Here is a 24,760-nt window from a genome sequence, read left to right as displayed (position 1 = left end):
TGATAGAATTTGTCACTGAAACCATAATTCACTCATTAAGCCATTTGTTATCTCAAACAGAACACACATTCATCAATAAGTTTAATTGCATCCGTTAGCTCATTTGAGAACCAGGAAAAGTCTGACTGATGTATTGCTTTTGCTTCAACCAGCCAGTCATGTATTTAGTCAGAAGTGGCTCATTTAATACATGACAGAGCAGATTTTCTTTCCTCTCTCCACGGATTTATTAAATTTTTATTTTCATTGTTTAAATTTTTTCAGCTTTATGGAGATATAATCGATGCATAACACTGTACAAGTTTAAGGTATACAACATGATTACTTGATACACTTACATACTGCAAAATGATTACCACCACAGTGTTAGCTAACACCTCCGTCACATGGGTACCATTTCTTCTTTTGTGGTAGGAAAAGGTAAGATCTATTCTCTCAGCAGCTAGAACAGATTTTCTTATCTCTCATGTCTTTAACTATATATGACCACTCCATATTTTTTCTTTAAATTAAATTTGTTAGGTAGGATTTAAAAAAAAATACAGAGTTGAGTACAAATGTAAAGTCACTGTTTTTGACAAATGTAACATTTCACTGAAAACTTGTGGTGTCCTTTCACTCCCTCAGTGTCCATCCCACTCTCTTTACCTTTCCACCCAACTGGCTATGACATATGTGGGCCTCATCATTCCAAGGCACCTCTTCCACCTCCAAAGCATTAAACCTCCTCCAGAGCAGTATGCAAGGCATAGTCATAAAAGGCAGTCCCCTCTACTCTCTATTCTCTATTCTCTCTATTCTCTCTCTATTCTACTCTCTATTCTCTCTCTCTATTCTCCTTTGGTTTACCAAAGGACTTTTGTTGATGCTTGAGAGGAAGGGCTAACCAAGCCTCTTGTGGGCTGGACTCCCAGAAACACTCTGTGGAAACTGGCTGGAGCCCAGCGCTTAAGGCAATCACTTCTCATCAACCTCAAAGCTTGGACTCTAGCCCTCCACACTATACCAGAGGAGGGCCAGTGATACCCAAGCAAAAACACCGTGCCAAGGCTCTGCCAAGTTGCACTGGTGTTGGGACAGCAGTGGCCGATCTCACATCAGGACAGAGGCCGGTGCTTCTCAAGTCCTACAGGTTAAATGATGCAAAGCTGAAGGCTCAGGGTCCCTCTTCCCGATTCTGGTCCAGCCCTGGCCGAGGCTGAGCTGAGCACTATTCAAACGAGATGAGCAGTAGGAGAACCACACACCTGCTACTGAACCTGTCTGCATGAGTGTGCCCACGGCTGCTGCTCCAGCAGCTCGGGGGTGCATGTGCTATCTGGTCATTTGCTGGTGTGTGCATGTCAACACTGCTGTATCTGCCTGGTAAGCTCTTCACTTAACCAAACCCATTCTTAGATCTCAGCTCAAGTATCACTTTTTCAGAGAGCAGTCCCTGACCTGCCTGATTTGATCAAATCCCCATCACAGACTCAAATGGACCTCTGTACTGTGTTTTATTTTTGTTTGATGACTTAATTCACATCCATTAACCCCTAATTAGATCATAAACTAATTAGATTAAAAGCTGTTACATCCCCATCATCTAACAAAACGTCACATACAGAGAAGGAGATAAAAATATTTGTTCAGGTATGTAAATAAGCAAACAAATGGTGTTTACCCAGCTCTTACCATGGTGGGCGGTAAGATAAATTTGTTGGTTATAATCTAGACCTTGGGGGGAAGTTTTATGACAATTGTGATATTTCTTGTGGTGAATCTCTTCTCAGTGTACTGATCCTTTCAGTAAACATATTGCTAAACAAAATACCATCATGTTAAGCTATTCACATATTGTATTAATATATAAAGATTGCTTTTTAAAAAATATTTTTTTTGTTGTTGTTTGTTTTTTAATGCTTGTTTATTTTTGTTTTTTTAATTTTTTTATTTTTTTAATTATTTTTTTATTTTTTAATATATGAAATTTACTCTCAAATTGGTTTCCATACAACACCCATAAAAATATTTTTAATGTTTAGTTTTGAGAGAGAGACAGGGACAGCATGAGCGGTGGAGGAGGGGGGGCAAAGAGAGAGGAGGACAGAGGATCTGACAGCAGAAAACCCGATGTGGGGCCTGAACTCATGAACAATGAGATCATGACCTGAGCTGAAGTTAGACACTTAACTGACTGAGCCACCCAGGCGTCCCTCCATAAAGATTGCTTTTTAGAAAATTCATTATTTACTTAAAGGGAAAATGTCAATGAAATGTTTTTTAACACTGATTAAATGGCGAAGTCAACAAAAATCAGTTTAGTTTCTGTATTAGAAATTTTTTTTTTTAACTTTAGAGACTGTACTATGTTAAGCCTTGCCCAGCTTATCAGCTTAATCTAATAGTAAGGTCTAAATTATCAACAAAGGATTATACTTAGGACTGTATTATATATGCTGATAATATTCACTGTATAGAGAGTCCTAGACACTGAACATAGAAGCCTCTTTAGCCATACATGGTATTTAAGTTACTATGATAAAACTGACTCATTCTCTACAGGAAGGAATTTGTGGAAATGATACTTTAACAAATGTTTAACAGTAGAATTTCTGGTTTGTAGTAAGTTAAATTTACAAATGACATCATTTTACATTTAATCAAAGAAAGATCTAATGAAACAATCTAATAAGTTTAAGCACAGTGGCAATCTGACAAAGTGGATCGCTATAAAATAATCATTATTGCTAAGCATGTACAAATCTTTATTTCGTTGCCCACCATAAATCCAATTTGGGGCACTGGTTATGGCAAATGAGAGAAAACTTACCAAGACTAAATTTTGAAGCACTGCTTTCAGTGTTAAAAATCTTTTCACAAATCTAAGGAATGCTAGGAAAAAATTATACTTCAAGTCTTATCCTTTAAACTCATAAAAGCCAACAGAGCTCATTACCCAGGGTAAAACTAGGGTTTGTTTTACTTCTTAAAAATGCTGAAGGAGGATCAGTTCTGAAATTGTGACCCCAAAGGCATTTGTTAGTCTGTGAAAATGTGTGGTGTTCTTTGCTTTGCCACATCCTGGGGGGATAAATACTATCCTTTCTTCTGCTGGAGTTGAAAGTGCATGTACATAATAGTTCCCCATATTAAACAAGTGTTAACACTGCTATAGTGCAAATGGGATTGCAAAACCATGTTATTTCCCCGTCTGGGTTCTGATGACCCGAGAGTGCCTGAGGAAATTCTCATAGGAAGATGGTTGACAGTAATTACTTTTCTTGCTGAGTTTGGTGGAATTAAGGAACAGTGGTGTGCCTCCTACTGTAAACACCTAAGTATCTGAAGCCTCCCGGATCAACAACTTCATATATGAACAACTCTACAATGTTGACATTCCAAATGTCCATCAGGATATTTGGGGGAGGGGATGCTGACGAAGCGCAATCAGGGCTAAGGATCCTAAAAGCACATGCCCAATACAACACAATTATTGGAAGCAGTTTAACAACTAGCTTCACTCAGCAAGGCTTCTGGGATTCTCAGAAACATGATGTATCACCCAGGAAAGAGATGTATGTCTGTTTATGTAGTTAAATTTTGCAAACAAAGAAACACCTGTTGTTTTTTTTTTTTTAATTTCTAAACACACTTTTATGATTTTTATATCCAGAATTTTATATCTGGAAAAGAACTGTAGAGATACCGTATCTCACTATCCTCATTGTAAGGAATTTAGAACATTTGAAAAGAATTATTGATAGTTACATGGTGAGTCAGTTACAAAGCTAGGACTAGGGGTCATGTCTTATGGCTGCACCTCAGTATTAAGAGATGTTATTTTCCCAAGAAGAATTTGTCTTACTGGAAGCTTAATCTAAATTTTGACAGTTCTTAACTCTTTAAGTTTATTTATTTATTTTTGAGAGACAGAGAGAGAGCGTGAGCGCACAAGCAGGGAAGTGACAGGGAGACAGAGAATCCCAAACAGCTGACAGCACAGAGCCCTATGTGGGGCTTGAACTCACAAACCATGAGGTCATACCCTGAGCTGAAATGGAGAGTTGGATGTTTAACTGACTGAGCCACACAGGCGCCCCAACCCTTAATACTACTTTAATATTTACCAGTCTCAACCCTACCGGGTCATATAACAGTGGTTAATGCTGATTATCATCAATGGATCCAGGAGAACCCTGCTATTTAGAACTCCTGCCTGGAAGTGTTGAAGGACTTGTTTCAAGAATAAGAAAACACTTGATAAAATGAAGGAGAGAGGCTAGACCTCATTCTAGCTTTCTGTTCTCCTAAGTTCATAATCAATAATTACTAATTTGAAGAACTTGCTTATTCAACTGAAAACTGGCAAAATAAAAAAAGGATGTCAATTATCAAACAGACCACTCTAAAAATAAATTCACTTACGAATGCAGAATTTTTGTAAAAACAATCTCCACAAATCTGTCAGCAAGTATAATTCAACAAACTGTAGAATCCTGTAGAATCACAATAGGCCTTTCCTTTCTTGCCTGGGGTAACTGTGGGTCAAATACACATGACGTCACAAAATGTGGCTCTGTCTCCCCCAAAATGGCAGCTAACTAAATTACAATGCCGGTAGCAATTGGTGGGGGGGAGTAAGGAGAGCCTTTTCTAGGGGAACTGGGGGAGCTCTGGATAAAGAGGAAAGATGCAAAGTGGCATCCAGCCCTGGAAACAGTGAGCACGCTTCTTAAATTAACATCCTGTCTCCGCAAGTGTGAAAAAGCCATTCAATCAAATGTCTTTTCAGCTTCAATTACACACATAGTTTGAAGCCATTTTTAGTCACTGTCTCTGCTAACCCAAAGAATATCTGCCTTCATCTACTTCTCTTTGTAGACCCTTGTACAGGAGTCATCATTTGTTTTTAGAATTTTTAACAAATGGCTATTTATTTATAATTTTAACTATGGCATTTTCAAAATTCATCCATAATTTTTATACTAGCTTACTGCTTGGAGACAGAGTGTGAATGGGGAAGAGTGGGTACAAGCCAGAAAACCCAAATGCGAGTGCCCTTGCCTGAATGGTAAAGAGATCAGTATTTCCCAGTCTCACTTGCAGATAAAGACAGTTGGAAAATTTGATAATAGGTCATGGTCAAGGTCATTCCAGACAATGAGAGTGTTTTAACTTTTGATCATGTCCCTTTAGGAAATGTACAAATTAATTTTCTCACATTACCCTATAAAGTATTTCAAAAGGCTTTTGAATGGTTTAGGCAAACATAACTTGAAGAAAGAAAGAAATGGGTTCTTTTTTTTTATTTTTTAAAAATTTTTTTTTTTTTCAACGTTTTTTATTTAGTTTTGGGACAGAGAGAGACAGAGCATGAACGGGGGAGGGGCAGAGAGAGAGGGAGACACAGAATCGGAAACAGGCTCCAGGCTCCGAGCCATCAGCCCAGAGCCTGACGCGGGGCTCGAACTCACAGACTGCGAGATCGTGACCTGGCTGAAGTCGGACGCTTAACCAACTGCGCCACCCAGGCGCCCCATAAGAAATGGGTTCTAAACAAACACATTCAAAAGAACATCGTGAGCCTGATAAATATTTCTGATGGCATTCATCACGCCCTGGATTTAAGAGTTTTGTGTCCCTACCTCCTTCCCATCATCAGAAATTTAGACTGCTCTGTGACTGCAAAGAGGAGAGGTGTAAAAGGAAAAAAAAAAAAAAAATCAAAGGGATAACTATCAGGGAAACAACAATATTTTAACTTGGAAACTGCCCAAGGACACTTTGCATGTTCTTACAACATTGTACTCTAACTTTATGGCAATGCAGAGGGAACTGTGTTTGTACCCTGTGATGGGAGCCAGACAGTGACCTTCAGCAACTCTAAATATGGATATACTACTGGGCAGAGCCTCCACCCCCTAGGTAATTCCAAATGACAAACAAATCCAGACTGTAACACAGAAAACATACATGGCTGCTGACATCAAAATAGGGGCTTTCAATTAAAAAAATTTCCCCTGATGAGAACTCTCAAAATGTACCAAACTATTAGCAGTAATTAAATGTATATATTCATACTCTAATTAGGGGGAAAAAACTCACCCATATGCAACTCCAGCTATGGTACACTTCTTAAACTGCATCACATTGCAGGTCAGAGTGCCTGTCTTATCAGAAAATATGTATTTGACCTAAAAAAGTGTAAAATTTCTCATTAAAATTTCATAAGTCTTTAAAAAAATTTTTTTAACATTTATTCATTTTTGAGAGACAGAGAGAGAGACAGCACAAGCAGGGGTGGGACAGAGCGGGCGGGGGGTGGGGGGGAGGGAGACACAGAATCCTAAGCAGGTTTCAGGCTCTGAGCTGTCAGCACAGAGCCCAATGCGGGGCTTGAACCCACGAATTGCGAGATCATAACCTGAGTTGAAGTGGCAAGGGGCCCCTTCAGAAGTCTTTTTATGCTACTCTCTCACAGAAGAGGAAAATACCCCTTAAATAATTCTTTTTATCAATCTTGTTACATTTTAGGGCTACAATGAATGCTATTAACTGCACATTAAGTAATATGTTCAACTGCTTTTTTTTTTTTTTTTTAAGTATTTTAGCAATGAATCATCTCATGTATGAACAGTGAAGACTATCAGGATGTTAGAAAACCCTGTAGCCATGTAGCAATCTGCCGTGATATGGTCTGAATTTCCACTAGAAAACACCACTCCTGCTACTTAACATTTATGGAGCACTAAAACCAGCACTTCTCAACATAACACACAACTACAGAAGGGGGAAAGCGTGTGCAATTAACTTCACGCAACATCTGAATTGGTAAGAAAAAGGATAATTCTGGCCTAAATGCTATTTAAAAAGTAAGACTTTGCAAATGGCAAAAAAAAAAAAAAAAAAAAAAAAAAGAATTTTTCCTCAGCTAGTATGTGTAAATTGATTACAAATATACACATATATGTGAATATAGTATCAATTTTAAGTCCAAAATTCCTGTTTGATTACTTTCATACTTGGACTTACACAACATCACTGATCGATTTAACCATTTTTCTTCCTTTCTGGTCAAAAGCCACGAGCAATTTTAATAGTGAGAGTTTATAACTCAAAAACAGCCAACACTTTACTACTAACCAGATTACATACTGAAGGACATCCCTTAGTGAAATACTTTAGGTGAGAGCAAAATATGTTTTACATAATGTTTTTAAAAAATTCATTTACTACAAATGAAAATTGATAGTTATCTGCTAACACGTACGTACGCCGATCATTCAAGCAATGGGACATTCGGAGCAGTCGATTCAGATGAAGTTGCCACCCATGGCAGAAATGACAACAAATCTGACTTCCAATTCAACACATCACTAAGAAATTTAGTTTACCTGGCCAAGTTCCTCGTTCAGATTAGATGTTCGAGCCATCGCAGCAGTGTCTGTGGGTTCATAGTGCATGTCGAGATCCTTTTTTTCAAAATAAAAGAAATTACTGAATGCAACTGGTATCAAGAGGTTGACTGAAATTTCATTTAACTCAGGAGCTATATATGTAACCACTCTCATCTCTTGCCATCACTTTACCATTTCAGTTGATTTCCCTGAAAAGGACTCAGTATAGAATATTATATTTCCCAGTAAGGGCAGGACAGCTTGGTAGTTAGAGCATATCTCTGGAATCAGAAAATCTTAAAAAAAATTTTTTTTTTAAATGTTTATTTATTTTTTGGAGAGAGAGAGACAGACAGACCATGAGTGTGGGAGGGGCAGAGAGAGGGAGACACAGAATCTGAAGCAGGCTCCAGGCTCTGAGCTGTTAGCACAGAGCCCGACCCGGGAGTCAAACTCATGAACCATGAGATCATGACCCGAGCTGAAGTCGGATGCTTAACCGACTGAGCCACCCAGGTGCCCCTGGAATCAGGCAATCTTGATTTATTATAGTTCTACCATTTTCTACATATGTGACCTATTGTAAGATTAAATAAGATAACGTATGTAAAGTGCTTCCTAAGGTGTCCAATATAATATAAATCCTTAATGTAGCTAAAATAATAGCAACTAGACATTGCTCAAATAATTAAGACTGAAAGCCCCTGGAAAAATTACCTAAGAGATTCTGTCTGGTTGTACTTTCTTGGCCTAAGTTTCTGCCACTGTATATACTTGAAAGTAAAATGAGTGCCCTTCTCAAAACCCAATAAAAAATGTACAGCTTTGTACCATTTGTACTTGCTTTGTTCACATAAATTATGAGGTGTGACTATTAATCTTATACAAATTAGTATCTTCTACAGTATAATATTCTGTTGGCAAGTCAGGGTTCACAGGTTTTCACATGTCAAACGAAAAGGACAAATCTGATCTTTCCCACATCTGCGTTCCCCATCTGCTGATGGGGATCAGTTCTAAAGTAGGCTGTGTTGTTGTAGGTGCCATGTTTTAAGCAGGATATTAACCAAGCGGGCAATGTTCAGAGAGGAATAAAGGAATGGGGAGTAGGATGGAAATCAAATCTAGTAAGGAACAGAAGGATATGGGAGAAGATACCATAGGACAATAGGCATCGTAGCTGAGTTCTAATACTTTGCAAGGCTATCATTCAGAAACAAGGTTTTAGACATTTTCATAAAAGGTCAGGTAGAACCAGTATCAAAGGGGAGCAATTATTCATCTCATTTCCACACAAGAAAGAGCTTTCTGGTAAGGGAAGACCTGTCAAGAATGTTATAAAATCTCTGTATAACAGAAAGGTAGTTGAAAAAAGCATAAGCCTGCTAGGTTATTCCAACATTCAAACTATGTCATTATTTGAAGGAAATACTATTTTTGAAAATCCAAGTAAAAAATAATAAAGTGACTAGTTATTTGACTTTCATAATAAATCACTTTATGATTTCTTATTGTAAGTGGGAAACCTTAATTTTAATCCTGTTTTTAACTCTATTTACAGAAATTTTATTACATAATTCTTCAGCAATGTATCTCCTTGCATGAAATAAACCACACCTGCAGCTCATTTTAGATTTCTAAATTATACTGGTCTTCTGAATGAATTAGCAATTGACTGCTGAGGCAGGTCATTCACCATGAGCAGTGGCAAAAGTATCGTCAGTTATATTTTAGAAAATCCCAATACTGTCCATTTGAAAGACTTTTAAATTATTTAAAAAAAATAACATCAAAAGATAATACCAGAATTTCTCAAAAAAAAAAAAAGAAAAATTAAAACTTTCTGGCAGATTAAGTCTGAAGATGTATTCAATTTACATAAATTCATTAATTTTAACTGTGGTAAAATAAAACTAAGAACAACACATTTTATAAACAAAATATTTAGGAAACAGATGTCTAGCACATTTTTTCCCCAAGATTAAAAAAATTTTTTTCAGAAGAAAAAAATTAAGAAAAATTCAAGCACAGCTGAATTTGTTTACAGTATGGAAAAATAAACTACATAGATACATAAAACACAATAGACAGCCTGGTTGTTACAAGTAATGAATGTGGTATTATTTCTCCAGCACTTAATCGTTGAGGAGGCTGTGAGATTTCTTTGTTGTGAGATTTCTTTGCTCTGTATCACCACCATGAGATGTTGGTGAACTGTGTTTTATCATTCCTGTGTAAGGGTCCAGGAAAATCAGCCTCAAAGAAGTCAAGTGGCTTGGCAAAGTTCACACAGCTAGGAAATACAGAGCTACAACTATAGTCTAGATATTTTAGCTCCACACCCCATGGTTCTCCTTTGCCCCAAGATCACTATGAAACCCAAAATAGGTTTCCTGGAGATCTTGTTCCCCAGAATGTCGGGTCCGTAAACTGGTGTGATTCTGAGATGAGAGATTTTGCTACTGATTTTACATGTCAAATGATTTTTGTTATAATTATATTAGAGCCATAAATATTTTGAAATGCCATCTTGTAGTCAACAAAAGGTAAGGTAAAATTAAGATTTTGTTTCTGAGAGATCAAAAGACGCTATCAGGAAAAAAGACAAAATGCATACTTAGAATGATGGAAAACAATAATAATTCATATTTACCCAATTTATGAAGTATGCCTGGGTAAATTTCACCACTTCTAATGTCACCAACAAGCTGATAGGAATGAGATTGTTGAAAAGGATGATGAAGGTCAAGAAATTCAGTCCAAAATTATTAGCACCACCATCTGTTGGGGGAGGTGGGAAGAAAGTCATTTACCGTTTTATTTTTCATCTGCATTGGCCAGAACTTTAGCGTAACAAAAATTTTCCATATCATACAACAGATGCATATAGTTAGGCGGGATTCACTGCACTGATAACATCTCCTTATTTTCAAATACATTCAGGATGGAACAGCACTATTTGTGTTCAATATGTTGTTAGTCCTGTTAAGAGCTTCATAATGGTATGAAAGAATGAAGCACTACCAAGTATTTCAAATCCTGTTCCAAACAGGAAGTTTAGAGATAGCAGGGATAGGATTGTGGGTTTATAAATGTAAAATCTCAATTGGGTAGAATCACTTTTATATAAACTCTTAAAAAAGACTTTAAAGCATGCCTGAAAAGCAATCAAACAAAAACAGCAGCAGGAAAACTAACCCAAGTAGCAAAAACAATGTAGGGCTGTACTTTAGGTAAACTACATTCTTCCTCTTCAATAAAGAAAATGGAACAGCTACCCCAGACACACAAGAAACAAACTGATGGTACTCATAACAGTTCTAATGTTGAAATAGTAAATCAATGACTGTAAAAAAAAAAAAAAAAAAAAAAAAAAAAAAAAAAGTTGGAACAGCTGCAAAACTAAATCAATATAATAAAAACTGAAAAAAATCAATTTTGCTACCAGGTTTTACTAGAATTTGTTTTTGTACGTTTGGAAATTAAATATTTATTGGCAATCAAAAGACAATGCAAACTTATTTTCCAGAGATATTCAGAGATGGTACATTAATCCCATAACAGTAAAAGGATAGATGGTCCAAAAAGAACCTATTTAATAGGACTTTCCCTGAGACAGGATGACCATTAACATGGAATTTACTGCATTCATAGGTTCAAGTGAAAGTACGTTCAATTTAAACATTTTACAAGCATGTGGTTTACTTTTGGTGCTTTAAATATAATCAATCTGCTTTCTTTACCCAGATAGCTACCTAACCACCTGTGTTAAAATATTTTAAAGAATAAATGAATAACATTAAATAAAATACAAAATAACATTTTATGTTATTACAGAGTGCTCATTATATTTTTAAGAATTCTCAAATTTTAGAGACTCTAACATTTTACTTCCTTTTGCTGGAAACTGCATTGAAAAATAAAAATTAAATGCCCAGTTATCTTGGCAACAAGGTTTCCTTTTTAGGAATAATAGGAAATCTCAAGTCAGCCGTGAAATAAATACACGTTTTAATGAAAGAAAAACTAAGTACAATAGGCACTTTAATGCTTACAGTTTAGATTGAGATACCAGTGCTTTCCAGAATGCCTCCGATTCCAAATGGCTGAACCCACAGAACAGATAAGAGACATGGCAATTAAGATACAAAATAAAATCAAAATTTGTACATTTGTAATCCGTTCCACATTTGAGAGTTTAAGTGGTGGACTTGTTGAATTCTGTAAAAAGAAACAATATGAGCAATAAAAATGTGGACACATTGATTTAGTAATGTATATTTGGTATTTTGATGAAGACGACAGAGTAAGTCACACCTCAAAATCTAGACATGAGTAGATACATGAAAATTACACAGAAATAAGCTGCCAAACGTTAACCACCTTTCCCTCCCCACCCCGCCCGTATCTTTATCTAATGTAAAACAATAAAAAGAGAAGGAAATGATATTCCTTTATAGACACGACTTTTGCATTGAGGCAGGCAAGATGAACAATGCATTACTTGACTACTTAGACTAGAAGCATCTAGCATCTCAGCTCTGGAAGAGAGGCAGAGAAGGTGGCCTATGCACCCACAACCAGAGACCTGGAAGTTCCAAACTATGAAGACCACATTTAAAGGATCTCTGGTTTCCACATTTCTGATGGCAGTTAGCAACTCTTACTGAATACAGCAACCATCTAAGTGGCCCTGGCTGTAGGAAATGACAGAGGTTTCCTCAGCTGTATTTAATGATAAAAATCATCACGCTAGGTCAGTGCTAACCAAGGCGTCCACAGAAGAGAAAATTAAATCTGTGATAATAGATATAAAATAATGGCTTACAGAATTTATAGAATGGCTAGGGGTGGAATCATTAATAGCAGTCCTGTCTGCCTGTTGATAACGTCTCCACAATTTTACAAAGTTATCAGAACTGAAACCAGTTTTTCATTTAGTATCTTAAAATGGTATTCCCTACCCACCTAACCAGTGAACACTCCTATTATATCCCCAGGTGCATGTAAACACTAGAAGTGCGGAGACTAAAGTTGATTAAACGTGGGCTAACATTAAAAATGTTACCAAAAAATGGTCAACATTTGACTCTCATATTCTTTTCATTTTATGAAAAAGTGAAACCAAGTTCTAAAATTTGATCACTGTATTAAAATAAAATTATAAGACAAATACTTTAACGTAGAGCACTCGTCATTACATAGACATCTAGTATTAATCACTGCAATAGTTAGTAAATGCTGCCAACGGGCCGACACACAAAATCATTAAGAGTTCATGCACTGTTGATGCCTGATGAAACTTTCCACTGTTCTTGTGTGTATGAACCATTTCATAGCCCCACACACCGAAGAATGAGATTCTGAATGTATAGAGTGGGGCTCAGGAATCTGTGACAGATGGTCTGCTATGTTTCACACTACTGCATAGAGAGCTACAAATAGCACATTTTTCAAGAGAATAGGTCCAAAAAGTTTTCATAGATAAGAATCCCACCTGCATCAGCTTGGTATCATGTCCGGTGTAGACAACTATTCCATGAACCCACTGTGTGTTTCTCAACTGGGCGCCTCGAAGAAGAATCTGATCTGCTCCCAGGGGGACAGTGCTAGGACAGATCATGTTGTGACATTAGAAACATTTTCTAAAATGCTTAAGAATTCTATAGTTATTACATAGTTCCAACAAAGGTTCTGTTATTAAAATAACCCTTCTCACATTCACTTTATTTTTAGAAAAGAAGTAATTTTCCTACCAGTAAGAATAATTTTCTTACCCAAGGACAGCTGGAAGGAAGCATTCCAGTTGCTTCTCCTTAGCACCAAACCAGCCATTTCCTACAACTTCATTATCCAAGACAGTAGGCAATATTTTAGAACTCAGAGGTTAATTTTCAAACCTATTTTAGACTCTTCCTGATTTAGTAAGTCTGTTTAGGTTTCTAAGATGTTTGGAAGCGGTGAGGTTAGGGGATCTGCTCCCCTCCCACACCTAATTAAAAACAGCTTTGTGCATAATAAAGGCCCAAATAATATACAAGGCAAGGTAAATACATAGATCTCATCATCCACTTGCATTGCCACCCCTGCCCTGCAGAGATAAGTCCCTGTATTTAAAATCTCTAGGATAATTTATCATATTCGAATATCAATTATCTAAGAACTATGAATAAGTTTCCAATAAATGGTAAGCATCTAATGTCTTAAAACATTCCTCTGAAATGACAGCAAATTGAAGATATCTATTCCATCTAATTTAAAACACATTTTTCATGAATAAAGGCCAACTTGAGTCTTTTGCAAGTTCTTTGTAAAACTATCCACCCTGGTAGGTTGTTGGTTGACACAACCTTACACAGAGAGGTACAAGCTATCAGAGATATAGTGGGATACTTGACGGAGAGGTACTACACAAAGTGTAATGGCTTAAGGATTTCTATCACTAGGTCTTCATTTTAGGAAAAAAAGCAAGAAAGAAATGTCAAATATAAAGAAAAATACATTAAAAAAAAAAAAAACCTGGAAAAAGAAGGCAACAGTTGGTCCAAGTAAAGTCTCTGGAGAACCCAGAACTTCTTACAGAACTTCTTTGCCAGCAGAGGGCAAAGTGAGGTTGAGTCTTGCATTCCTGGTGGGCTTTCATGGTCTGTTAGGTGGCTAAAGCTAGTAGCAGCTTGGGCCTTAGACCTTCTTTCAAGAACTGCCCAACGATCACTGGCTCAGGTGACATCAGTTCAGGTCATAACAGCACTTGAAGGCCTCTACTTAAGTAAGCCTTTAAGAAACGGTGTATGCCAATTTAGAAAAAGACTACAGTATCTATAATTCTCATTCTTTCTGTAAACAGCATGCTTTTCAGACCCAGCTGGAAGGGAACCCTTTGTGTATATGTCTCAAGATGTTTCAGAGTGGGAGGGGACCTTAGGCCTAAAGCACGTTTCCAAGAAATTCTTGGGAAGCTGCTAGCCTATACTTGAAGCACATAAGTGCCAACCATTCCTCACATATACAATGAGGTACAATAGGACAACTGTCACCTTGGCATTTGTGGTATGGATTGATTGGAATTAGGTACAGACTCTTCAAAAAAAAAAACCAAAAATACTCCTTTTCAATTATGAAGATTCAACATAAGTTAGCTATTACTACATTTCATCAGAGGTGGAATTCCAAAGCTCTGGCATTAGACAATGACCCTCATCCTTAATAATGGAATCAAAGTACACATGTTCCAAATAAAGGGGCTCCAAGAGCTCTGGGTAATCACTGTAAAAGTCAAATGTGCCACAATACGAAGGTATTGAAAATCTGTTTCCACCTTTCATATGTATTAAAGCTTATTGTATAAATTCTATCTTACCCTAAGTCTTGGCACTATCATATAGTTTCTCTTTCACTGCATCGATTTGCTTGGCATTGATTTCATGGGGAACTGATAAGAAATGGAAGCTGGCCAGTTAGGAATGTCAGACTACAGAAACATTACTTATATAAGTGGCCAACTTTATTATTAGTCTATAACCATATGTTCACTCTGTGAGGTCACTCTGTGCAAATTTTAGAACAATATATAATTCATGAATTACAGGAAAGCTTTTGGTGGATCTGAATGAGGATGAAAGTTTAGGGTATATCTTACATGTTCTTTAGAATTCAAACACTGTAATAATGCAATTATAAAATAATGAAGGCACTGATAATCTCTCAGGCTGGTGGAATGACTAGTGCATTTAGCTGGCCACTACCTATACCTGGGGGTGGAGGAGACAGAGGAGAAGGAAAGCGAGGGCAAGAGGAAGAAGTGGCAGATGGGAGAGACCCTACCCTTCCTTGCCAGGTTCTGCTCCATTTCTGCTCCCTTTTCTAACAAAGCTCCTTGAAAAGGCTGTCTACACTTGGTATTTTCAACTCCTCTTCTTCCACTATCGAGACTCACTTCATCAGGCTCTGCCTGCTCTAACCAAGCTCAAGGATATCGACTTGCTAAACGGAACTGTTAATTCTCAGCCTCATTGTGCTTGACCAACAGCAACATCTGACCCATGTCTGTCACTCCCTTTGTCTTGGTAGACTTTCCTCACTCCATCTCAGCTTTCTTCCTACCAAGCTGATTTTGGTTTCTTTGGCTGGTCTCTCCCTTTTCCCAACCTTAATGTTGCAGTCTTAGGATATCCTTGGGACTCCTCACCTTTCTCTCCATACCGTTTCACCTTCAGTGATTTCTTCCACTTCCATGGCTTTAATTATTATCTATGCCAAATAGTCCCAAATTTATCTCATGACCCAGACTTCTATCCCAAGCTCTAGGCTTATATATTCATTTGCCTCCCTGACACAAACTTATTTGGCCCAAAACTGAACCGCTGATATCCCCTCTAAAAACCCTCCAATGGATCACCATTTCACTCAGAGTAACACTCTACAATAGCCTTCAAAGCCTTGCATGGTCTGGCTTCCTCTTACTCCTCTACCCTTCTTTTATTACTCTTTCTTGGTAACTATACTTCAACCACGCTGTCCTCCCTGAAATTTCATACCTACTCCAGGCACATTCCCACTTTAAAATGATGCAATAAATACAACTAATAATTTGCGCTGACTATTCCTTCTGTCTGGAATTCTCTCCCTCCAGATGCATAAATGGCTAACTTACTCTCCTCCTACTCACAGGCCTCAAATGTTACCTGATGAATGAGGCTTACTACAACCATTCTAACTCAAAAGTGATTTGCTCTCAAGGACACCCAATCTGCCTTGTCCTGGGCTATTTTTTTTCTTTTTTTTTCAAAGCATTTATCACTTTCTAACCTAGAACAGAATTTTCTTATTTATCATTTGTTGTCTATTTGCCCTTTCCTTACTGCAAGAAAGTAAGCTCACAAGGGCGGGCATATTTATCTCTTTTGTTCACTGCAGTCTCCTGTTCCATCTCTGTACTTAGCCTACCTAGCCCACTGGGGGCTTGAGAAATACCGGTTGAATCTATGAAGAGAGGGACAGGAAAGAGAAGTGGGAAGGAATGAAGGGTAGAAAGGATGTAACAGTAAAGATAACTGTAGATGATAACACGGCCTAGAAAAGAGCATATGGAATTATACAGAGAAGACAAGAAAGACAAGAAATTATCCAGTACAGTCAACTCCTTGCGGGTAGAATCTGATATCTTTGAGGCACCTAGAAATCACAGGAAAGGACCCAAGCCATGGAGATTGCAGATAGGCCTAGGACATGAGTATTCTGGCCAAAGAATATGCCACTAATTAATGTGCCACAAGCCTGGCATATCCCTGAAAATATCCAATTGTCATCTTGAGGAAGTCTTCGGTTGTACCATATGCATGGAGTTAAGAGCTAACATTTCTGCAAAAAGACTCTTGGTAGAAGTAACACAGAAATACTTAAGAAGAGGTTTTGAGTGTTCAAACTTAGAGCATGAGAAAATAATATGCACCGAGGCTTGGAAAACACTGAGCAATACACTGAGACGCAGTGAATTATGTTTTTTGTTTTGTTTTGTTTTTTATTTTTGAGAGAGAGAGACACAAAGCATGAGCAGGGGAGGGGCAGAGAGAGAGGGAGACACAGAATCTGAAGCAGGATCCAGGCTCTGAGCTGTCAGCACAGAGCCTGACGTGGAGCTTGAACCCAGGAACTATGAGATCATGACCTGAGCCGAAGTTGGATGCTTAACTGACTGAGCCACCCAGGCACCCCTGAATTCTGGGTTCTTATAAAGACCAATTTTACATACCTATGTCCATCAAGCCTTATGTTTCCAACAAAATCGTACAGATGTCTGTTTGGACTTTCACACTCGATTCTGCCAGAAATTCTCATCAAACTGTCAATGTCTTTTATATCTGATGTTGCTGGTAAGCCCTGTTCAGAAATTTTTTAAAAAGCAAAAGAGTATATTAATTGCATTGTGTGCAGGAGGAGGGGGGATTCTGAATTCATCTCAGTCTTAGGATCTAAGAGGTCCCACTATTTTATAAGCAAGTCTCCTCCCTTACACAATACTGTTTGTCAAATCATAATTAAGGGTCACCTTCCTCTCTACTTGAATACAAGAATAGGGTAGCTTTTGTGAAAGATCTAAAACATACTTGAGACTATTAACTTGACTGCAAAGGTATTTTGAAGTAAGTCCTCAAAGAACTATGTGTTTCCAAAAATAAAATTAATATTTAGCATTATACAGTCTGCCTGCTGAATCTCAAAAAGAGAATGCAAAATAAACAGAACTATGTCCAAAGAGAATCGTTACATTTCTTTTCTGTTAGTCCACTGAGAAGGAAAACTCAAAAATAGTTCCTCCCTCTGGCCAACTAGCTTCTACTGGCTGGCAGTGAACAGGCCCCCGCTTCCTGGGGCACTCTGAGTTCAGGTGCCCTGATGACCTACTTCCATCACATCCCAAACTTCTCACTTGTCATTTCCATCATCCCCCTAGAACCCCAGACAGTACATTTTTAAAAGTCTCCTCCTTAAAAACCGTTGCTTTCTATCGGAGATGGTATGAGAAGCAAATACAGAAATCCTAACTATTCCCTGAGATTAGTGAGACTTTTAGAACAGCAATGGACACTATGCCTTTTCGATACAGCAAAGCCAAATAATAATTTGGGCCAGGCGAATGGGGATGATTAAATACGCGAACACATGTCAAAGTATTTAGAACTACTAAAATTATCATCATCGGGCTGTTGGCTATTACATGAAATATTAAAAATGTTACAAATAATATCTGTGTGATGGACTATATTTAATCAGGCAAGTAAATCTGAGTCTTCATCTCAAAGACACCTCTTCATAGTGGCTCAGCAAGAAAGTATTTGCAATTAGATAGTCACTTCAATTCAAGACAACACCAGAAATAAAGCTCTTGATTCCGTGTAATAAATCAGTAAAAATTACATAAACCTGTATTAGATCTTACCTGCCTAATTTTCAGGTTTGTTTCACCATCTAAGTTGGATGTTTCAATGTAGCACATGGCCTGGGGTTCACTGTTATTTAAAATTGAAAAGCAGAGAGATTTAGTGGGGGAAGAAAAGCATAATAATAACTTATTTAAATGCTTAGACTCACTGAAGCCTTTTGTTTTAAACAAAGCTTTAGTCGTCTAGTTTCATGATGATTTCCATTCTAAGTGCTAAATGCTGGGAGGCAGAACCCATGCGTCACAACTCATGGATCAGCTTTTCAGCTAGAACGACCACAAAGCAATTTCCTGATGCCAATCAGTACTGATCTTCAAGCTAATGTGGATGATTAGATTTGTCATGTGCTACTTAAATTGCTCATCCATAACGACACGACACAGACTGTATCTGAAATGTAAAAGCAGTGTTGTGTCCAGATTTATCTTTAGCTCAAAAATATCAAGTGAGATTTCATGCTTGTAGCCCATGTATAAATTGGTTAAGGAAAGTGATTAGAAAATTCCAGATTGCTGCTTCTATAAACTTTCAGTGACTACCTTTTAAGAAAAGATGAACAGGATCATACGAACCATAATATTTAAATTTTAAGGCTACTTTTAAAAACTGTGTGAGATTTTACAATGGAAGTAGATATATACTTTAGATACATACTTCTGTTTTTGTTTTTTTCTGCTCCTGTTCTCTTTCTTAAGGTTATTTCAGAGATTCTTGTGGCAGAAAAAGCTAAAACTAAAACCAGCCAACTTGGCCATATTGCTCCTTGACCTGTCCATTTCATGGGTACCCACCAGAATGTGTTTGGAAAAGTTTAGTGAGTGGTGGCTGGCAGAAGGGATGCACATTCTCCAGCATTATCACAGGTACTACATCCTGGACTGTGTATATCCTTTCCCTTCACAATCTGACTTTATGTGCCCAGCAAGTATAGACAGGTGAGTCTGTCATCTAATTGTATCCTCAAGTGTAAGGGAAAACGTTCTGAAGTTAAATCAATCTCATTAGCACTTGGTTATACAATAAGCCTTAGTAACATCATGGAAGTATAAATATAATCTCTGATAAGCATATGTATTCAAAGTTAGAATGGAAAAAGTTTGTCAGTTTCAAATACCTGAATCTTCTAATCAACTTCCAATTTGTACATGTGCAAAACACATTATTTCAAGTTTCAGAAATGGGCAGGTAGCTTAGTTTTGTGGCCTGGAGATTTGTGAAAATTGCTGAAACATACGGCCAATGATCAAATATTTTACAGATTCATTTTAATGTAACTTTGCAAGTTCTTCAATTCACTCAGTGGATTTTTTTTTTCTCCCATAAAGGCTTATATTTTTTTCCCAACTGGAGAAATTTTTCAGTATTTATATTTTCGCTCTATTATATTCAACATATCATCTATCCAACATTTAACTTGGCTCTAGTAACTGCTAATTTGTAACTTATATATACATTTGAAACATAAATGGCTTATGAAATTTTAAAACATATCTTCCGACAATATAGAAGCATGGTGACAGATGTTAGGTGAACAATGCAGATTCCATACTTTGCCAGTAAAATGCATTAAAATATTACTGATCAATATGTCCAAGGCCATTCTCACATTAAAATGAGACTACCATTCTATCTTTTTTTTCACAAAGCAATTTTTCTAGGACTTTACATGGCTAGGAAGTTAAAAAGTTAAACGGCTGACTTCTATTTGAAGTGGGGCAAATAAAATATGCATCCGAATTCAGAACATTCTTAATCCCTTAAGACAGCTGTTACTGAAGCAGTTCTTAATAGTGTTATGAAAAAGCAGCAAGAAGTTTTACATAAGGGATCATGCTACATAATAAATATTTCAGCAAATTATGGTGACATCCAAACGCAAGCTACAGTCAGAGAGGCAAAGCAGGCTTTTTGATTAGTAAGTGGAAAGATGAAACAAGATGCATGTCACAATACAGACACTGGTAGACGGCTGAACTTTACCACGGGAACATGCACTTTGCCACTAGTAACAAGTGGGATAAAAACTGATCCCAAAGCATGCGGTACAAAAGGTACAACATCCAGCTTTGTGCAGGGGGTCCTCTGTAAACCCTATACAAGCCCAAATTATAGTCATAATTGCTGAAGGGATTCTACAGAACTCACAGTAAGTTTCAAATATAAGAATAAGGCAAAATTTCAATGACTTCATTTCATGAAAAGCTTAACACTGTTCAAAACAGTATCCTGGAGAGGTATTAAATTCAGCCTCGGTATTTAGGCATGTTGTTAAATATGGATATATATTAATGATGCACAGGAAATTAAAATCTACTGGCATGCCTCATGAACTCCTATTGAGAACAATAGGAGCTGAATCTTCCCACCTGAGGGACAAACAGCATCCAATGCTGCATTCATAAAAGGCCTTTAAAACATTTGTGAAATGTCTATCTCCAAGAAGTATAAACATTTTTGTGTTTTACAGGAAGAGACATAGAACTCAACCATCTTTGGGTGTAATTGTTCTCTGCTGTAGGGTGAGGATCCACATACACACATCCTGTACGACTCAGTGGTTCTAACCTTGAGGACAGGCTGATGAGATCTGCTGGGAGATGTTCCCCATTGGTCACTTTCACTATTTCCCCTACTGCCACCTACAGGTCCCAGTTTAAAATAATTGAAACGGAAAAAAAAAAAAATGAAAAACAGAAAAAAGAAGAACCAAACAAATGGACAAAAGAGACAGAAAGTTTGAAATTATTATAGAAAATAATACATGTTAATAAAAATGTCTAATGTCCATTTTTTCAAAATTTATTTTGATCAGGTCTAAAGGCACAAGAAAATGTGAAATATTAAAGGTTTACTCAATTTGAAGCCCAATTTTCAATTTTTAATGTGGAAACTTTTGCTCCTTTTTTAAAGTTTATTCACAAGACTATCTTCTCAAAAACAAAATTTTATATAGTTACTTTATCTTACAGATTTTCCTTTCTCCAATTCCTCACCCTCACGCCATCTAGTGTATGACCACTCCTACCCAAAAAGGAAAGAACTGTGGGAACAATTTTCTGAAAAACCAAGTATATTAGTCCTCTCCACCACCATCCCCAATACACTTAAAAAAAAAAGTATTAGAAATTTTCTGATTCCGAAACATTTTGAAAGTTAACTGCATACACATCATTACCTTTAATGCAAAGCTGTAAAGACATGGGTTTTAGAAGGCATAATCGCAGCCTTTTGAGTTGTTCAATAATTCATTAAGTCTTGGTGATGCATTGTCTTAAAAGGGTAATAAGCCTTTGAACCCAGGAGAAGTTTTTCAGAGAGGGTATGAAATAGACATGCCAGGAACCTGTGTGGACTTGAATTAACAGCTTGAGTTATTTTACTCTATATCTTACTTTCTAAACTTATATATGTATTTGTTATAAACTAAAACTTGTTTCTTCAAATGGAAGTGAAAAATCAATGAAACACCGTAACTTTCAACAATGTTCATGCTTTATTTTCAAACTACCTCAGAAAGGGTACACTATTAGTATTAATAATTGAAAATATTTGGAAATTAAAATGTTACAAACTGTTGTTTATGTTTACTGTTATATAATGCTCATCTGCAGGTGAGAATCACCATGTCCTTATTCTGATAGTGGACAGTGTGGCATAATGAAGAGATCAGATTAATTAGGGATTAAATATTCCCACCTTGACTTAGTTGTTAGGTAAAGTTAAATGGCAAAAAATAAGACTTGAAGTCAAAATTACGCTTTCTGTTCAATGAGGACACAAACTTCTACCTATTTGTTAAGGTTAACGTACATTCACAAGAGTAGTGCAAAACTTTTTGAGAAAAAACAACCCTGAAAGGTGGCACTTTGCCACTGGGATATAAATACATAATGGAAGAGGCTTTATACTTTGAGTCCTACTAAATAACTAAATGCAATGAGTCACACAATCTTTTAAGAAGTAATAATCTTTGGAGGAAGTTAATCTCTGTGGCTGCTATAGTAAGATATAGAAACTATTGGGGCACCTGGCTGGCTTAGTTGGTGAAATATGAGACTTGATCTTGGGGTTGTGAGTTTGAGCCCTACGTTGGGTGTAGAGATTACTTAAAAATCTTTAAAAAAAAAAAAAAAGATAGAAACTATTTCCATCTACCGTATCTATAGTTATACTACAGTATCTGTGAGCCACCAGTGAGTGTTTTTAACGTTGAGGAAATAACTCCTGTAAAAATGCTCCAAACTTTAAAAAAATATGAGCACAGAGCTTTCAGGGGGTGGATAGAGGCTGATGAAAAGTATTTTTTAAAACTTTCAATTCAAAATTATGTATAAAGTCAGGGCAATATAGTCAAGTATCTTCATGCTTTGGAGCATACAAAAAATAAAAACTGTAATTAATGGTACACATACATGATATTCTCTATGGTAAATTATGTCTCTCTGATAGGCGTAATCAGGAAAACACGATTACTTTCTTAAATTGCTGGAATGCTGTATTATCACTTTGAACTTTGACCATTTAGATGGTCAGTCATCCACTACATTTATCAAACTTTTATTTAGTACCACCGAGTGCCCATTGTTCTGTTGGCTAGGCATTCTTACAACTTAAATAAATAAAAATTTACTGAATCTAAAGAAGAAGGAGAATCAGGGAATATCAGAGTTTCGTCATCTACTCCTTCTTCCTCACTTTAAAAGATGTGAAATCAAGGCCTGGGAGATGAAGTCTTTTGTTCAAAATCACCAAGCCAGGGTAAGAATCCTGATTTCCTGTCTCCTAGGCAGAGTGTTCTCTAGTACCTGATGCCATCTGGTATGTTGAGGCAGTGACAGCAAGCTCAACCGTTAAACTCATTCTCACACAGCCACATGTGGACCAGTACCTCTACTTCAGTTTTAGAAACCGACCCTAATTAAAGCTATGAGCAAAGAAAAATTAGTAACGAAAAGGCTGATTTAGAAACCCATTAATTTTAATTTTTCCGGAAATAAAACCTATAGGTGACACAAAAATCTCCCAGCTATAAAGTATGAAAGTACAACTACCTACAGTACTTCAACTACCCATAGACTTATTTCTATAAGTATCTGGAGAACTTCTGGCTCGGTTAAGTGTCACTAACTTGTTATAAATCCAATCACTTTAAATAATGACCTGATTAAATAGATTTTGAAAAAAGGACACTGTCCATATTTATATGTGGATTTTACAAATAAAACTGTCCAAGGAAATGATGATAAACAACCTCTAAGATATTAAAAAACATTTTTCTTAATTTATATTAGGACCAGTTTTACAGTTTTTAAACCCCAAACCATTTGAAAACCTCATTCTTTAAAAGGTAACGGTGCCATATGTTCTGAATACTAATTCATGACTGTCTTAAATATGAATAAAACAAAAATTATCTAAATTCAGTCATGGAAAGAATTTAAAAGAGCAAAATACTTCAATTTTTTTTTTTTTGTTGTTGTTGGAAGAGTATGGCGTTTCAAAAGATATGACGACAAAAAAGAAATCATTCATCCATTTTCTTGCACTAATGTCCCATAAAGATCAAGAAAGTTTGGAGGGATATATTAATGCATCATAGAAGAATTTATCATGAACAAGGACTGCAAGATAAAAATCAATAGAACCCCATCCATGTATTATATAAAATAAACAACAGGAAATCTCATGAGTTAGTGGTCCACACACAAGGATCTGGATGTAGCCAGAGAGAGAGCAGACTTCTAATTGTAATGATAACTTTTGAATAACACAGGATAGTACCTATCACTTATTCTATATGGCAAATAAGAAAGAGTCCATTAAGTCCAATCAATTTTTTAATGTTTAATTCAAAATCATTAGAGAGGTTTGAAATTCTTCGTTTATTCCTTATTTCCTTGGAGAAATCACAAGGTCAATGCAGGGTAGAGAAACCATCCTCTACACTGTTTGAGCATCAGTAGGTAATCTCTACCTTGATGAGAGAAGTACAGTGTCAGCAGGTATATACTCTTTGCCTTTTATTATAACTATATCTCCAACATTTACCTGAAAGAAAACTGGGAATTGGTTAATTATCTGCATTGAAAGATAGTTACAAATATACAACCCACTGTATTTAAGCATAGAACACAGTAAAAAATGGTTACTGGCAAACAAGAACCACTTATCTTCACAAAATGGCATAAAATGATCTAGGAGTGAGGCCAAGGATGGGACAGTCCTTTAAAATATGAACACTGTATCTTTTTTTTCCAACTACAGGGCTTAGCTTAATAAATCCATCCATTTTATCCACTGACATCTCAACTTCTCACATTCTCTATGACATAAAAATAAAAAGGAGGAATTTACCAAAGGTGATCTTTACCCTGCTTAAGGAAATCTCAGTGCAACTGGAAAAGCTAACTACCATATATATGATCATTATTCCTCATG

At 36.6% G+C, this 24,760-nt stretch overlaps 1 protein-coding gene across 7 annotated transcripts in view; it reads right to left on the bottom strand.

Moving 5' to 3' along the window:
- Positions 1-24,760, bottom strand: part of ATP8A1 (ATPase phospholipid transporting 8A1) — a 232,689-nt gene that overhangs the window by 141,667 nt on the left and 66,262 nt on the right. For 4 of the 7 annotated variants that reach the window (XM_058722721.1, XM_058722723.1, XM_058722718.1 and 1 more), the window contains exons 7-14: positions 24,297-24,370; positions 18,319-18,388; positions 17,131-17,258; positions 12,877-12,988; positions 11,435-11,600; positions 10,033-10,160; positions 7,377-7,454; positions 6,088-6,176 (exon numbers count right to left, since the gene is read on the bottom strand). In XM_058722721.1, coding sequence (XP_058578704.1) covers positions 6,088-6,176; positions 7,377-7,454; positions 10,033-10,160; positions 11,435-11,600; positions 12,877-12,988; positions 17,131-17,258; positions 18,319-18,388; positions 24,297-24,370 — 845 coding nt within the window. The other 3 variants (XM_058722720.1, XM_058722725.1, XM_058722724.1) reach the window with 3 other exon arrangements.

The sequence above is a fragment of the Neofelis nebulosa genome, chromosome 3 (assembly GCF_028018385.1).
Source record: "Neofelis nebulosa isolate mNeoNeb1 chromosome 3, mNeoNeb1.pri, whole genome shotgun sequence".
NCBI lineage: Eukaryota > Metazoa > Chordata > Mammalia > Carnivora > Felidae > Neofelis > Neofelis nebulosa.
Note: the sequence above shows the minus strand (reverse complement) of the source record. Positions and strands in the feature narration are given on the sequence as shown.